This window comes from Gracilinanus agilis, chromosome 2 (assembly GCF_016433145.1).
Source record: "Gracilinanus agilis isolate LMUSP501 chromosome 2, AgileGrace, whole genome shotgun sequence".
Lineage (NCBI taxonomy): Eukaryota > Metazoa > Chordata > Mammalia > Didelphimorphia > Didelphidae > Gracilinanus > Gracilinanus agilis.
In genome coordinates, this window is record NC_058131.1 from 567,474,996 (window position 1) to 567,493,470 (window position 18,475).

Here is an 18,475-nt window from a genome sequence, read left to right on the forward strand (position 1 = left end):
CATATCAGGATGCCCAGGCAATTCTCTAAAAGGATAAAAATTTCAGAATTACTAATTTTCATTGATTGAGGTCTCCCACTAAAATTCTGTATACTAATAAAATTGATAGGTCTAGACACAATCCATCCCCAACTTCAATTCCAATACAATCAAGTAATCCACAGCAAACCTTATATTCCAAAGTTTTAGTTTTCTTTTCCAGTCGTTCTATTTCTGCTTTCTGTCCTGAGATCACTTTTTCTTTTTCACTTAGTTTTCCATGAATATAATTTTCCTTATTTGAAACCGCATTATCAAATTCTTGCAGCATAGCTCTAAAAGCAACCACTGTAACAGAAAAGTATAAGGATCATTTTTATTCCAATATTCAAATATTTCAACTTTGTTCAGTTAAGACTGAATATTTGTCTCTAACAATAGTTATAAACTAATATAAAAATTCAGGCAGAAATTCAAGAAAAAGCCTTGAAATTCTAAATTATAATATGCTTTGAAAATGTAGCCTTTGAAAGTTAACCTCTAGAACATGATCCCTAGAATAACACTTTCAAGAGAAAAAAAATGATTTCTAGATCTAATTTTTCTAAAGTCTACTATAAACAAACCATCCCCTTTTGAATAATCCAGTGGCCCCAGAACATCACTCAGATCATCAGGACTAACATAAACAAAAGAATCAATACTGCAAATAATATGAACATAAATGACTTTTGTTTCCTTTGGGGCCTTCTTCTAAAATACTACTGTGATTATATTGTTTCATTCTGAATTTTCCTGTTCTTCAAAAGGCATTTCCTTTTTTGAGGGTATATTTACATTTTTATTGATAATTTTTATCACCTTCATTTCCAAATATATCTTTCTCCCTTCCCTCACCAAAGAGTCATTCTGTATAATAAAGAATAAAAATAAAGAAATAAGAAGGTAGGGGGAGGGAAGCAGTTCCACAAAACTAATCAACAATTCAACTGAGACTAGCAGTACATTTAATATTCTATACTCATAGTGCCTCACTTTTGCAAATAAAAACTAGTAAGAGGTAACATTCATACCACACTTTTCCGTTTTTAGATATTTTGTCTGTTACCTGATTGCAGGTAAAAGCAAATTTTAACATTAAATTTTTAAAACTGAGTTCCAAATTCTCTTCCTCCCTCTTCTTCCCATCCCTCAGATAGTTAGCAATTTGATATAGGTTATAGATATGCAATTATGCAAAACATTTCCATATTAGAAATGCTGTGAAAGAAAATACAGACAAGAAAAAAGACAGTGAAATAGTACATTTCTATTTGTATTCTGATTCCAAATCTTTCTCTAGAGGTGAACAGCATTTTTCATCATGAGTCCTTTGAAACTGTCTTAGTTTACTGTATTGCTGAGAATCACTAAATCATTCACACTTGAACATCATCCAACATTGTTACTATTTTTTCCTAGTTCTGCTCATTTTACTTTCCATAAGTTCATGTAAGTCTTTCCCTAATTAATGACCGTCCTTTCAATTTCCAAATCTTTGCTACCACAAAAAGAGCTGATATAAATATTTCTATAGATAGATCTACTAATCAACTGAGATTGGCAGTAAATGTAATATCCTATACCCATAGTCCCTCACTTATGCAAATAATAAATAGCAATAGCTAGCATTAGCACTTTCCCTTTTTTTAATCTTGGCTACACTGGTTTTGTTTGTGCATAAACTTTTTAATATAATCAAAACTATCCATTTTACATCTCGTAAGGCTCTCTATCTTCTTTGGTCATAAATTTTACCTTTATCCACAGATCTAACAGGTACTATGCTCCTTTAATTTACTGATGGTATCACTCTTTATGTCTAAAGAATGAATACATTTTAACCTTATCTTGGTGTAAGGTTTGTGATATAGGTCTATACTTAGTTTTTGCCAAACTGTTTTCCAATTTTCCCAGGAGTTTTTGTCAAATAGTGAGTTTTTATCCCCAAAACTTGCATCTGCTCTTTAATTATACAAGCATTTAGAGGGATAAATTTTCCTTTACCTTTCACTTTGGTTGCATCCCATAATTTAACATGATGCCTCATTGTTGTCTTTTTTCTTAATGAAATTTTTGCTTCTATGATTTGTTCTTTGACCCACTCATTCTTTAGGATTAGTTTAGTTTCCAATTTTTAATCTATAATCTCTTTCCAAGGTCCTTTATTGATTGTAATTTCTATTTCATTATAATCTAAAAGGGATACACTTAATATTTCAGCTTTTCTGTATTTGGTTAAAAGGTTTTTATGCCACAATTAATACATTGCCAATTTTTGTGTAGAAGACATGTAGGAATGAAATAAGAAATATATTAAGTATTGATTGAGGTAAGGAATTTTAAGAAAGTGTCTCTGGGACTGCAGGCAAGACAGAGTTCTGTGCAGGAGATGAGAACTTGGAAGGAGGGAAGCAGACAAATTTCTGACAGTTGGTCACGGTCTTCTGGGAATTACTCTCTGCCTTCTGGTGAAGACAGACTCCTTGTTCTCTGGTGGTTAGGGAAGTAAGAACTCTAAACCATCTTAAGAGGGTTTTCTTCTTTCCTGACTGAGAATTCACCATAAAGAAAAAGCTGTCAAATCTGCTGTGTTGGAGAACTCTTTTGGGAGAAGGACTGAAGGCCTGCTTGCCTGAGCTGTGAGAGACATCTCAGAGATACACTCTGGGAGACATTGGTCTAACTGACTCTAGTTACTTGGAGACATTTTTTAACAAATTAAGTTACTTTTGATAAGGATTATAGATTAGTTTAGTCAGATAGCATGTTTTATGGGTTTTTAGTAAGTGTTAAGCAGTTCAGAGTAGCTTGAAGAAACAGAAGGCTTTGCTGTGAGGCAAACATAGAAGAGTGGATGGAGATTTAGTTCCCTTAGATCTAAGGCATCCTATTTACTAATCCTTACTTTATTTGTTGTTATATATTATAAATAAATAGGTTTTTTCTATAAATATTCAGTCTTCAAGTAGCCATATACTGGCTTAGTGAAGGGAAGTCATTCCTGACTCCTTCAGAAAGGAGAGCTGAAAGATACTTTGTGAACATCAAGCAAAGTATTTTACCACAGCATCCTCTTCAATAACATTATTTATAATCCTAATACTTCAGACATTTACCACTGAGAAAAAGATACATTCCCTTCTATTCCCATTCAGTTTTCTCCAGTGGTCTATCATACTTAACATTTCTAAAATTCTATTCATCTCCTTAACTTCTTTCTTCTTTATTATTTGGTTAGATTCATCTAGTTCTGAGAGGGGGAAAGTTGAGGGCTGTAAGTGTTAATCAGTAGGAGTTTGACAAAAGTGAGGAGAGCAGTTTGATAAAACACTTAGTTTAATGTGAGAAGTACAGATAGAAAACAGAAAGGAGGAAAGAGGAAAGGCTCCCATGTGTACTGTTTTTCTGTTTAACTTCTTTAAAAATTTAGATGCTATAACATTTGGTGCATATGCTTAGTATTAATATTACTTGTCTATAATTCCTTTTAGCAAGATGTGGTTTCCTTCCTAAATTTAATTTTTTTTAAATAATTTTAATTAGTTCTATTTTTGCTTTTGCTGAGAATATGATTGTTACTCTGCTTTTTTTTTAAATTTCAGCTGAAAGACAATCTTCTCAATCTCCTTACCTTTACTCTGTACCTCTTTGCTTCAAACCTATTACTCATAACTCATAAATATATACTCATATAGGGATTGTGGTTTTTAATCTATTCTATTTTCTGTTTTATGGTACATTCATCTCATTTACATTAATAGTTATGATTACTGTGCAGTTAGTCTCCATCTTATTTTTCCCTTTTATCCTTTTCTCTCTCTTCTCTGTCTCTCCTCATAAGTATTATACCTCAGCTCAATTCTCCTAATCCACCCTCCCTTCTATCAGGCCCACCCATATTATCTTAATCTCTTCATTTCCAACCGTCTTAGAGGATAGATTTCTATACCTCAGGGGCAATAAGGTGGCTCAGTAGATAGAGAATCAAGCCTGGAGGTGAGAAGTCCTGAGTTCAAACATGGCCTCAGATACTTCCTAGCTGTGTAACCCTGGATAAGTCACTTACCCCAAACTGCCTAGCCCTTATAGCTCTTCTGCTTTAAAACAGATACTCATCATCAATTCTAAGAGAGAAAGTAAGGCTTTTAAAAAAAGACTTCTACATTCAATAGTGTGTATGTTATTCCCTCTGAGCCAAATCTGAGGGGAGTAAAATTCAAGCACTGCCTAATACTCTACCCCACCCCACAATTTACTTTCCAATAATAGCTCTTCTGGGCCTCTTTTAAGTGAAATAATTTACTCCACAGTTTCTCTTCCCCCTCTCCCAGTGCATCTCTTCTTCTTGCTCCTTATTTTTTTTTCCATCCCATCATAGTCAATTCACATCTGTATCATCTTCTGTCTATACTCCTTCTAATTGACCTAATAGTGATAAAGTTCTTAATTGTAGAATTGTCAATGGTTTAACATTATTGAATTCCTTATGTTTTCTCTTTCCTGCTTACTTTTTAGGCTTCTCAAGCTGTGTATTTAGACATCAAATTTTCTATTCAGCTCTGATCTTTTTATCAGAGAATACTTTTAAGTCTTCTTTTTCATTAAATATCAATTTTCCCCATTCGTCCTTGTAAACCTAGGTCCTCTGACTTCCCAAATATCATATATAGTCCAAGCCCTCTGAACCTGTGAAGTAGAAGCTACTAAATCTTGTGTAATGCTAACCGTGGCTCCCAAATATTTTAACTGTTTCTTTTTGGCTGTTTACTGCATTTTCTCCTTCACCTGGGAGCTCTGGAATTTTGCTATAATAACTTTTAGAGTTTTCATTTTAAGATCTTTCAGAAGTGGTCAATGGATTCTTTTAATTTTACCCTTACTCAAAAATCAAGTCAGTTTTTCTTGATAAATTCTTACAATATGATGTCTAGGCTCTTATTTGGATAATAGTTTTCAGGTAATTCAATAAGGCTTAAATTATCTCCGCTCCATCCATTTTCCAGGTCAGTTGTTTTTCTAGTAAGATATTTCAGATTTCCTTCTATTTTTTTCATTCTCTTGAACTTGTTTTGTTGTTTCCTGATGTCTTATGAAGTCATTAACTTCCATTTACCCAATTATGATTTTTAAGGAATTCATTTTCATTACTATACATTTGTGCCTCCTTTTCCTTTTGGCCAATTCTACTTTTTAAGGAGTGGTTTTCTTAAGTAGATTTTTGAACATTTTCACCTCCATTTTTTGTGCTTCCTTTATCAAGCCGTTACCTCTTTTTTCATAATTCTCTTGCATCATTCTTATTTCTTTCCCTAATTTTTCTTCTACTTCTTATTTGTTTTTTTCTTATTTTGTTTTTAACTTTATTTTAATTTTCTGTCTTAAAATTAATACTGTGTCAGTTTCAAGGTGGAAGAGGCATATAGGTAAATGATTGCCCAAGGTTTTACAGGTAGGAAGTATCTAAGACCAGATTTGAACCAGGCCCTCCTGTTTCAAGGGCTGGCTCTCTCCATTGAGCCCCTTACCTACCAACTCCAAAAGGATTTTAAAAACAAATAAGAGGGGCAGCTAGATGGCTGACAGTTGAGAGTTCTGGAAGTTTCTGATTATGATTCATTTGCCTCTAAGGCCTTACTGTCATACTGTTGCTGGTTTGTCTAGGCCCCCTGCACTAAACTATGCTCCACTCTAACCTCAGTGAGACAGATCTTTCATGATAACCTTCCAAGTTGTCTTTGGATGAAAAATTGTTTCCTCTTTGCTCTTTTTGATTCTACAATATCAGAATTTGTTTTGAGGTCTTACTTTTTAAGTTGTTTGGAGGAGAATTTAGGAGAGGCTCAGGCAAATTCTTTTCTTACTCCATCATACTGGCTACATAATCCTTAACATATTTCTAATATCAATACTATTTTTAAATATTACAAAGTAAATTTCAATCTAATCCACTTCAAAGATAATACTCTACAAATCTCTATCATTACTAATAATTTCATTTGAAATTACCTTGTTTATTAAATTCTTCTGTCATCATTTGTCGAACATGATGGCGTTTCTCTAATACTTCAATCAACCTTGGAAGTGTTTGTTCATCATTGACATCTAGAATTTCACATGATGGTAAAGGTGGAAAACTCTGCAGAAGTATCTCCGTAACTGATTGTTCTACATCAATGAATTTAAATAAAACACAAAGTTATATTTTAAAAAAGAGGTACTTATTCAAGTTTTATTTCACTATCACATTTCAAAGCTCTAGAATACAATCAAATAATTTCTAGAGGAATCCTATCTTCTAGAAAATGTAAATTGTGAAGAGCTCATAAAACAAAGAAAGCAACTGAATTTGGGCTTTGGTTTGAACTTTTATTCTTATAGTTAAATAAAATGTTGGCTGATATATCTAATTTGAATTCCACATCCTTTACTTTAGCAAGAAGAAATAAATGCTATTAAATGCAATCAGTGATTTTTGAAGGCATAAGTAATAGGCATAATAACAAATCATACCGTCACCAACTGGACCCCCTCGAAGTTCAAGTCGACGTGTAAGCTCCTCCCTAAAGGCCTGATTCCTGTAACGTCGGCCTGGAGTTAAACCACATATCACCTTGTCTACTGGTCTTGCTACTTCAACTTCTTGGGTCATTTCTGCAAATCGCATCACTTGCTAGAATATAAAACAGATAATAAGCACAAATTTTTTTTTTTGGCCTCAAAAATTACCCAATAAAGGAGCATTTCACAAGAGATTTTTCCAATCTAATAGTTTTTTGTTTTCCTCTAAAGATTCATGTTGTGAGCCATAGAGAAACAGCATAATCTGTGAATCCCATCAGATCCAGCAGTAGTTGATGGCTGTAACCACTCTCTATGACTCCTCTCATTAATAAGTTTTTGCTGTATAATTAATTGCTTCAATTTAAAAGAAAAGGGTGAATATGTGGGAGGTCAATAAGAGAAACAGAGTCTCAAATAGATATTTTTATCTGGACCCCATCAAAAGCTACTCTGCTAGTTAGAGCCAGACAGGATGGGCTATCTAAGATAAAAATCTTGACTCCTCTTTTGACACCTTTTATGATCCACACTTTTTTTATTGGAAAAGCATTATAGTCTTATTGGAAAACTTAAGTTCTTAGCAAACCAACAGTTAAGAGGTTAACAATTTCTCTCCAAGACTAAAAAGACAGAAATTAAGCAAAAAGCTGCCTGGGCTCTGAATCTATTTCTAGACAGTCAAGGCCAAATCTAGACAAAACCTCCTCCAGCAGGGGCTATCCGCCCCTGAGAAGAGTATTCTCAGACTTAGGTTACTGATAATAAGGCGGCTAGAATTCTAGCCTTGTGTTTTATCTTCACCTTGAAAACTCTGAAGCCAATGAGGTTTTTTGTGCTTTGATATGACATAATTTGTATTTTCTGCGCAACTGCAAAGTTTCTTTGTGCCTTTGTGTGAAATGGAGTTTGAATTCTGTATATATTAAACTTGTGGACACAATGGCACTTCAGAGAAGCAGCCATGAGCTGACAGAAATCCAGAGCCTCCTCTGGAGAGTCCTTATCAGATCTCCTGGAAATGTTGGATAGCTTTCAAAAGATTTAGAAGTGTCTAAGTATTTATCAATTAATATTACCAAGCTTTCCTCATAATCTTCAGCCTTTGGGTTCACACACACGATCATACGCACTTTGCCTTCCCCATCAAAATAGTTCTTGAACAGATGAGTTAATTTTGAGTCTCGATATGGAACCATCTGTAAATATATTAAATGCCAAACTGATTTATCTACCAAGTAATTATTTACCACATAAGTAAAACCACACAACTACCTGAAAAAAAATCTGTTATTCACCTTGTTAGTCCCATACATTTGGTTTTCTCGAAGGACTTCCATGCATGTTCTTAATGTCATTAGTGACTGATTAATGTTACCTAAGAGAGAAACATAAATTTCATAGCTCAAACATATAATATAAAATCTCTAACTCATTTAAGTAAAACCATTTAGTGAAGATTCCAAATCAGATTTTGCTAAACAAAAAGAAATGTTAAATAAAAAAGAGGTATCCAATAGTGATCCAATATTCCAAACACTATAAAGATAATGTATGACCCATTTCTAAGGGATACTGCAGAAAAGATTTCTTCCTGAATAGGATGTTAGATTACATGATCTCTAAGGTCCTTTTTGACTACAAAGTCTTTTGAGTTTATGAAATAATTTTCAAATAAAAGCTATACTAATTTTTAAAGGAAATTAAGAAATCTAGTTATTTATAAAAGCATATTTCCATTTAAAACATTCATTCTGATTATAACTTTTCCATCTCCATCTTATTTTTATTATTAAAGTTTGAACAATTCTTGTAGTCAAGGACCAACAATTTTCAAACCAACAAATATAAAAGATACCTTTACGGTATTTCCCATTATGAAGGGCAGCCAAGATTACATATAATTTTACTCAAACTAAATTATTAAGAGATTAGTTTCTCTGTAGTAGAACTACCAATAAAAAGCTACTAGAAGCAAAGAAATAGTGTACAATCAGCATTTGTCAATCTCTTGATAGGATCTGAACAATTTGAAAATACTTCAAAGACTCTCTTCTACAACAGTGCACTTCTAAAAAATGGCATTTTAAGTTAACTAAACTTAGCTTACCAGCTTCACGGAGTCTGTTGCCTTCTGCTTTTGTCCTATTGGTTCTTTCACTTCCAGCAAGATCAACTAATGACAACTGACTTAAAGTGATTTGTTCTTTTTCCTGACAGAAAAAGCATGGATTCAAATGTATCAAATTATTTTTCATCATTGGTTTATGATAATCTCTTGTTTTAAATAGAGATAATAGGCAAGCCATGGAACCATTGACTAGAATCTAATCCATATCAAGAGCCAGAAAGTTAAATATATATGAAAGTCTATGCTAAAAGCCTACAATCAATATTTAGAACATTTCCAAATTTACAATAAGTTGGAGTCTGGTAGAGTCATGTTGTCGTATTATAGTCCATATTGATTAGACCATAGGAATATGACTACCCATATCATATCAAATAGCTAGATATACTTCAAAGTACCTGAGATAAATATTAATATTTTCTAATACTAAAAGTTACTTTTAAAAAATACATATTCAAGTGCTAAAATTTAAAATGAATCAAATGTTTAAAAACATCACCACTAATAAATTCTGCAGTTAGACCTCTTCATAGCTTTGAGTACATAGAAAAAGAACAGTGGAATGATATAAGAAATACCACCAGAAAAGCTTTTTCACCTGCAATACATTATCTCCATCTGCATCCAATGGAGCCTGAGCTAGTTTAATGATGAACACACTATGTGACCTACTGGATTCACGATTTAATTGAGTATTAGCTATGCGTCTCTTCTTCTGACCTGTAACAGAAAAGCCATTCATTAGCTGAAATAGGTTTGAACTTTAGAGGCCTTCATTCCATACTATTTCTGCCAAACTCAGAAATATTTGATATCAAAGTATTAGAAGCACTCTAAGCAGAACATCATATTAAGGTCTAGATATGGTTATTACCTCTCCAGAAAACTTCAAAAGCTTCTTCGGTAGATTTTACTTCTACTTCTGTGCACCCTGCAACATACATGTTATGATTCTTGTCTTCACGTAGCATTTTAGATTGTGGAGGTCTACAAAGAAGAAAGTTATGTGAGACCTTCACTCATAAAACCAAAAACTGTTGGTCTAATGGCAAAAATTTATCTCACATAGAATAGACAAGAAAAAATAATTTAACTATATTAGTTAAACTTCAGATGTCACAGAAAAAAAATTATTTCTTCTAACCTACAAGCACTGAAATAAACAAATAGTCTAAAGTAGTAAGACAGCTATGTCACATGCAAATGCTAAGCAATAACATTTAGCACTTCTCTAATAAGAAATAAGCAGTTAGAGATAAGATCTGAACTTATAACAAAAGTCAAAAGAAATTCAGCATAGGAATTGATATATATACCAGAAAAAGACAAATCTTATAAAAGTGGTAGGTCAAATATATGACTCCTTCCCTGGCAACTGTGGAGAACCAGAGATACTCATCATGACAAAAATCAGCAAACTCTCCCATAGTCACATGGCAGAGAAGGGGAAAAGCAATAACAACTGGCCTGCAAATCTATGAAACAATAAAAAAAATAAAAAATAATAATAAAAATAAAAAAATAAAAAGATAGCCCAGGTGCTATCTTTGGCATACATGCAGCAGGTTGTTGATGCCTAAAGAATAAATTGCACCATCTCCTTAAGAATAGGGACAGCACAGTCACGTACATAAAATCTGTGTTCCGCACAGGAGTGTTGCAACTGTTCCACCTACCAAAGGAATAAGGTACAAGTTACTGTTTCTATAGAAATCATCCCATACCGGTACTTTCATCATTCTAATATATATGATGGGATAATGAATTCTTTTTTAATTTATTTTAAGCAAATTCATGACAACATTAACAAAGACTTCAGGCCATAAACATATTCAAATAGAATTTTTCAAATTACTAGGATCTAGAAAAGCTCAACACAGTCACTTCCATTTTAAAAAACAAGTCTTGAAATATACACCTAAAACTAAAGAGTCAAGTATACTAAAACAAGTATTCCTTAAAACTATCAGAGCTGAGAAAATGATGAAAATTTGACATCTAAAGAAAGCTGGATTTTATAACATTTCAAATCTTTTATTATTTACACACATAAAAATATTTTTCTCTTAATTCAAAACTAGAAAACAGCGATGTATCTCAGAAACTCATGTAAAGATTTTTGTCTGAAAAACTATGTTTAAAAATTCAACATAGTCAAAGCATAAGAATAAGATATCCTTAAAGTAATAATTTCCCAACCCTCAAAAGAAAAACATCTGAGTTTGCCTAATGTAAATTAAAATTTAAAGAGTCAAACTAGCACATACAAGCTTTAAAACATAACTAAGTGGCAAACACAGAGAAAGTTACTTTTACAAGTTGTTACTAAGAATATTTCAGTCAATGTCTGTAAAATCAACTATTATAGAAAGATAAACTACTTGGTATAGTGGATTGTATTAACACTATTATTCTAAACCTAATGATTTATCCAACTAGTTACTGTTATCCTCATTAAACTCTTTTAGAATATCAAAGGGTATTTAAAACCAATTACAAGACTACAATATAAATGAAAAGAACAAAAAAAATTTGAAACTATAAAGACCAAACACTGTTAGAAAGGACGACAAAATTCACCTATATCTTTTCTTTTTTCAAGGTAGGGGAATTAGGGTATGCAATATTGCATACATAGTTAGACTCAGATGATATGATGCTTAGTTTTCCTGAAATGCCATTCTTTCCCATTTTCTTTTTGAGGGATATATTTGGAAATAAGGATTTTTTTAAAAAGATCATTTTAAAAAACTGGGAATAAATAAGTAAATATAAGCACAATTTATATTCTTAATGTTCCAAGTATTCCTACTGAAGGCAACAATTAATGAAAACCAGTGAGGTCAAAATGTCAAAATTGGTACAATCAACTGATATGCGGCTGATATAACTGTAATAAATGCATAATTGTTATGCATACACATAATGAATTTAAAAAACCTAACTTATCTTCTGCATGTGTTATTAATGTTGCTATCTAAAAATGAATATAGACATGAACTTTATAATATAGATAGCATTTTAACAGTGTCAAATCATAAAATTCACTTGTACTTCCTAGTTAGGTGACTTTATGTTTTCTTAATTTAGAGAAGAGTATATACAATTGCTACTCATATCTACCTCACAAGGTAGTTATGAATACAAAAAGAGGATACTAATCATAAAGTGCTTTACAAACAAAAGCATTACATAACTTACATACATTACATAAGTTCAACCAAGCTGAACACAAATACAACAGAGTGAAAAGCTAGTTAACACCAAAGCTTAGGTTCTCCCCAAAGTATAGCCATAGTTCACACATACTTTTGTTGAATAATTCATACACAATAATGTTTTGCTGAGAAATATTCTCAAAATACAGTCTGGAGTCAATTTTCATTTTTAGGAATAGGGATAGGAACCAAAACTGTGATTTTACTGATATAAAGAATTTCCAAGTGTGGAAAATTGCTCTATCAATGCAAGATATCACCTACTCCGTAACTAGGAAAGTCTCTAAAGAATGTTTCTAGAACGCTGAGTTGAGTGTCTTGCCTAAATCTTCCTGGCTTTGAAGCTGGCTCCCTAGCCACCACATCATGCTGCTTCTAAGAGTAATACTGAAAGGGGTAGCTGGGTAGCTCAGGGGACAGGGATAGGCCTAGAGATGGGAGGGAGGTCCTGGGTTCAAATCTGCCCCAGACACTGCCTAGTTGTGACCCAGGCAAGTCACTTAACTCCAATTGCCTAGCCCTTACTGCTCTTCTGCTTTGGAACCAATACTCAGTATTAACTGTAAGACAGAAAGTAAGGTTTTAAAAAAAAAGTAATACTGAAGTTAAATATTATGACTACTGTATTTCTTGAATGAAATATCCCACCTGTCTACTGTTAGCACATTACATTGTGAGATACATTAATACAATTACACATCCAGTTTTTGCAAGTTACTTACTTTGGCTTAATAGGATCAAATGGTACTTCCTCTAATAAATCATATATGTAGTTATTATAAATTTCAATATAAGAGACAAATACACCATAGACACTGTCTTCATCAATTTCTTCTGCTTTGCAAAATTCTTGCACATTTATCATATCTGCAAACTCTGGATCAATCTGCCGTCTGTAAAAAGAAAGATCGCAAACACAAAGATAACAAAACACACGATTCTCTAAGTCACAAAAAGAGGGGGAGGGTACTATTTTTTCTGGATCAGAGCCGATCCAGAGATCAGATAGGGAACAACTTTAGTTCCACTACAACAAACACCCATACTAACTTTCACTCCTAGAATGGGACAGATTGTACCTAAAATTCCTGAGACACCAACTAACCTACTGATCCCAAGTTTTATGTAGAAATTTACTTACTTGTTGGAAGGAGTCTTTGGAATGGGCAGGGCCTCTCTTTTCTGCCGTTCTAACAAGGCATCAACTTCACACTGAATATCCATACTATTTCTATCATTGGATTTAAAAACCTGAGAATGACACATTAAGGTATATATCTGAATTAAATAACAGGGCACCTTTATGACAGTAAAGGAAAGTGATAATGTTAGAGGGAATATGGCAAAATTGAGATACTAATGGTGGAGTTGTAAACTGATTCAACTTTTCTCGAGGGTAATTTGGAATTATGCCTAAAAAGCTATAAAACTGTGCATATCTTTTGATCTGCTACCATCACTACTGAGGCTATATGTCAAAGAGATCATAAAAAAGGGCGAAGAACCTAGAAACTGAGATGTCCATCAATTGAAGAATGGCTAAACAAATTGTGGTATATGTTGGTGATGGAATTCTATTGTGTTATAAGAAATGATAAGCAGGATAATTACAGAAAGAGAAGGAAAAATCTACATGAACTGATGCAGAGAGAAATAAGCATAACCAGGAGAACATTGTACACAATAGCAATATTGCAGGATGATCAACTAAGAAAGACTTAGCAACTCTTAAGAAACAATGACCTGAGACAATTCTGAAGGACTTATGACAAAGAATGCTATCTACCTCCAGAGAAAGAACTGACAGTCAGACACAGATCAAAGCATACTATCTTTCACATTACTTTATTCTTGGTTTTATTTTGGGGTTTGGGGTTTTTATATGAGTATATTCTCTTACAACAATGACCAATATGGAAGTATGTTTTACATGATCATGCATGTATAAGCCAAATCAAATTATTTACCACCTCTGAGAGGGAAGAATGAAGTATGGGAAGGAGATAATTTGCATCTTATCATTTCGGAAAATGTACCTTGAAAATTGTTATTACATGTAATTGGGGAAATAAAATATTTTTGAATAAAAAATAAGTAAAGCATGCCTTTTCTTAAGTAGGAAAAAAAACGACAGGGCACATCTCCAAGCAAAGCAAAAAACTTTTAAAAATTATCAAGTAGTTGAACTTTTATAAATAAATTATCCATTAACTGACAATTGGGGTCTACTATGTGCAAAGTGATATAATAGGCTATGGATAACGTAACATTCATTTTATCAAATAAGTCAATATACTGTAGCTATCAGTAGCAACAAGAAAAATCACTTACAAAACGCTTAGCTTGAAATGCTCCTATGCTATTAAATATCATGTTCAAACAACGAGGAAGCAGCCCTCCATCACCAGGAGAACCAGTCATTGTGTGGGTTTTTCCACTTCCTGTAACACCATAGGTAAAAAGCAGACCTATAAAGTAATAAATCACAATGATTATTAAATTTATTAAATTATTACTAAAATCAATAACATTATGGATGTAGCTTCCTTGCTCAGAATTAATGTCTATAAATTCATGGAAAATAATGAAAACTGAGGAGCATGGGTAAAGTGCTGATCTTGAAATCAACATGACCTGGCTTCAAGTGTCACCCCTTAAAAATTATTTGAATAATTCTAAGTATGCCACTTAACCTCCTGATGGCCCTAGGAAAATAACTAAGATTAGAAGCTATAAAAAAGATGCCCAACTTACATGGGTAGAATTAAATTCCACACTAGGATTTTTCTGTATCAATGAAACTGGAGGGGCAGGGCAGAAAGAGTGAGGAAGAAAGGAATGGAGGGGGTACAAAGGGAAAGAGGGAGACAGAAAGGAAGGAAGGAAGAGCTCCAATAAAATAAAGCTATTGTATTTATATACTGCCTTAATGTAATAAAGTTGAAGTTTCAATGGAAATTTAGCCAGAGAAAACTCCAAAAGCCATACCGTTTTTGCCATGAACAAGATCATCTACTAAAGGGTTAGCAACAACATCAAAGAGTTCCTTCTGAGTGGTAAGTGTGCCAAATACTTGTTTAAAGGAATACTGCGTCTGTAGAAGGGGGAAAAAAATTGCATATGCTTAAGAATTAATAACCATGCTAATAAATAGAAGATGAATAAATTTCAACGAAGTTTGAAACTTTCTTTATACTTCTTTAAATAGCCAGAGAAAAACTCAAATGCTCCTTTAATTTTGAATTCTTTTATCCCTTTTTGTTAATTCACTTAAAATAAAAAGCAGTATCATACTACAATGATAGTATAAGATGTGAATATTTTCATCACTGTAACAAAAATCTGAAAGACTTTTAACAAAATAAATCTGCTAGAAATAGGATCATATTTTTTAATAAAAATGGGTGTGAAACATTTTGAAGAATCAATTTGCATAATTTTCAATAAAGAAATCTTTAATTCTTCAGATTTGCTATTTACCACTCAAAAGAACATATTAAGAACGGCACAGCACAATCTCGATGCTTTCATTTATTTCAATGGAGATGAATGAATGAAAAAAAGCATTTACCTAGTGCTTATTATGTGCAAAGCACTATGATAAGCAAGACAATCCCTGCTTTCAAGGAACTGATATTCTATAGGGGACAATACATATGGAATGTTTCGCTGGAAGACAGAAGGAAAAGTCCCATAATTCTTAAGAGTGCAGTGCAAAGCAGACAGTCATACCTCTTCTTTAATGTTACTTCCACTGACAAAATCATATCAGTTTCTGATGTGGAACCATTTGACAGTGCCAAGACTTAGATGACAAGAACTTTTCTTTTCTGGGTCTTCAATATATGTGCCTATAGTCCCTGCAGGAGAAGTTGCCAGGTTCTATCTCCACATTGGTTTAATTCTCAGGACAGCTGTGGACACGAAGTTGAATGCATATTCCAAAATCTCTCGTGAATTCAGGGTCCTGGGTCATTTTCATCAAGGTCTGAGAGGAGATAGTAATCTCTCCCCCAGGCTGCTTTCTTGGTTTGTCTACCCTCTGAGTGGCAGCTCACTGACAGTTGGAGATGACTAGCCTCTTCTCCACAGGAATTGTTTCCCAGATGATGGCCAAAAGAGCTGGACTAGAAGCCAAGACCACAGACTTATTGCACTTATTTGCCTGCCTAATGGTAGCAGCAGCTGTTGCAAGTGGTGATGAGAAAGGGGCACTCTTTTTCCATGATTTCTTCTCTCAGTGATAGATGGTTGTACTAGAAGGAGGTCTGGTAGTTTGTGGGACACTAGAATTCCCAACACACTTGGATTCATAATTCAAGACTGTTTCTATTAGGGTCTGAGGAGAGATACTGATCAAATCTGTGGTGGTAATTTGACTTGCCTGGTACATATCTCTCCTTCATGGTGCTCTGTTACTTCAGCAAGATGAAGTCCAAATAAATTCATTTGTGAGCACTTATATAACAAATATTTACATAAATGAAATTATTTTTATTAAAAGGACTATGCCAATAAAGCAAAGATAACCAATATTTTATTAATATTACATATAGCATTACTGCTGATCCATTTTTCAGTCACTGCCAACTTCTATTCCCCCAAGCTTAATTTTGAGAATTACAGGAATATACAAAGGTTCTACAATTTTCTTTTTATGAGAAACTTCTAGTGTAGGAACTACTTCCATTAAGTCAACAACCAATCTAAGTCTTAGGTAAGTTCTAAGGTTTTCATTGGTCATCTTAATTTTTTTATAAATTCATCCAAAAGTATGATTCACATAAGTGATAAAATAATTCATAATTATACTTTATAAGGTAGGTACCACCTTTTTATAGACAATGAAATTGAGATTCAGAGACATCAAGTAATTTGCCAGAATTGATGAAACTTAGCATCAGAGGCAGATTTTCAGCCTAAATTTCTCTTAGTTCCAACATTTTTCCCTACACCATGTTCTCTTAGTGTAGAATGTCTAGAATAAAGATTCAAGTGTTCAACTTCAAAATGTAAAGCATCAAACTAACCCAGGAAAACCACAGGATTACAGATTTAGAGCTGGACAATACTTTAAAGACTTATTAGTCCTATAATCTCAATACCCAGACAAGGAAACTGAGAATAGGAGAGATGAAGTGACTAAAATAACTTGTCTATGGTCACACAATCAGTATTTAGAAGGGCCAAAGTCCAAATCCACATTCTCTGATTTTAAATGTAGTATCCCATCCCACTATGCCATAATGCCTCCATATAATTCCATAATAAATTATGACTATATCTATACATAATAATCTAAGACCTGAATAATTGTGATCACATTAGTCACTATATTTTTACACATATATCAAAAACTTTGATTACCTTAATACTATAAGGCTAAGTGAAATTTAACAATTAAATTTAAGGGTGAAAGAGTTGATTGCTATTGTAACCAATAAAAGGGCAGAAAAAAAATAAGAAGTTCATGAAACTTTAATGAAAAATCAACTACATAAAAACTTCTTCAGATTTCCTTTTTATGCATATAAAATATTACCTCCTTATAGTCTCCATTTCTGTTTATTCTGTATCCTTCTGGAGTATGAAGCTGAACTGTAGTATCATTGATCACTTCAATGCAGCTCTCCTGATCTTGAAAGCTCAGTGGGCGAACCCTGCAGTATACCTGAAGTAAGAGAAAGAATAAATATCCAAATTGCTATTTATTCACAACTAATCAAAACCATCTTAAAGAATGAAGTATTAATTCTTTATTAGCAGATAACTTTTTGCTTACAAGCATATCAATTTTTCTGAAAGAACTTACAATTATAAAATGATAATGCAAACAAACAACAAACCCCTTAGGATGGAAAAAAAGGCATGCACAAAAACAGATCTACAACTTTTTCAAACCATTTTATATAAAGTTAAATTAAAATGGATTTTTATAACAAAAACTTCAAATAACATAACTAATATCAGTAAGAACAGCACAAACAAGTGACATACTAACACCTAATAACATTTTTTTAAAGCAATGAGAACCCTCCGGAATACAAAGCAATTATATTTGCAATCATCACAATTAATACAAATTAAATAGAAACAAGGCTTAATTAGTTTCAAGTACTGGTAAATGTCATCCATTATGTTTATAGCATTTTTCTTCATCTCATGATTGAGTATAATTCTGAAGCATAGCATCCTATTTCAAATGTCCACCAACTAACAATGTGTAAAAGTCAACTTTAAACTAAAAGGCCTATTCTTGAAACTAGACAGAGAACTATTCTAGGCAAATACTAGCATACAAAGAACCCATCAGTATACAGAGGGACTCCAAGAACGGTTCAAAAATTAGAACTTCTTTCAGTCAATAGTCATATATTAAACATTTAATATGCACCAGGCACTGTGTTAAGTACTGGGGATATAAAGACAAAAAAAAAAGCAAAGTCCCTGATCTCAAAAAGCCCAAGCTCTAATGGAGAGAACATATAAAAACTATATATATATATACACACACACACACACACACACACACACACACACACACACA

The 18,475-nt window shown here is 33.0% G+C and overlaps 1 protein-coding gene across 1 annotated transcript in view; it reads right to left on the bottom strand.

The window, feature by feature from the left end:
- Window positions 1-17,487, bottom strand: part of KIF23 (kinesin family member 23) — a 31,195-nt gene extending 13,708 nt beyond the window's left edge. The window contains 12 exon segments of the mRNA XM_044662396.1: window positions 170-327; window positions 6,028-6,186; window positions 6,532-6,691; window positions 7,659-7,778; window positions 7,878-7,957; window positions 8,690-8,792; window positions 9,309-9,430; window positions 9,585-9,697; window positions 12,651-12,821; window positions 13,070-13,179; window positions 14,917-15,022; window positions 17,471-17,487. Coding sequence (XP_044518331.1) covers window positions 170-327; window positions 6,028-6,186; window positions 6,532-6,691; window positions 7,659-7,778; window positions 7,878-7,957; window positions 8,690-8,792; window positions 9,309-9,430; window positions 9,585-9,697; window positions 12,651-12,821; window positions 13,070-13,179; window positions 14,917-15,022; window positions 17,471-17,487 — 1,419 coding nt within the window.
- Between the last annotated feature and the right edge of the window lie 988 nt (window positions 17,488-18,475).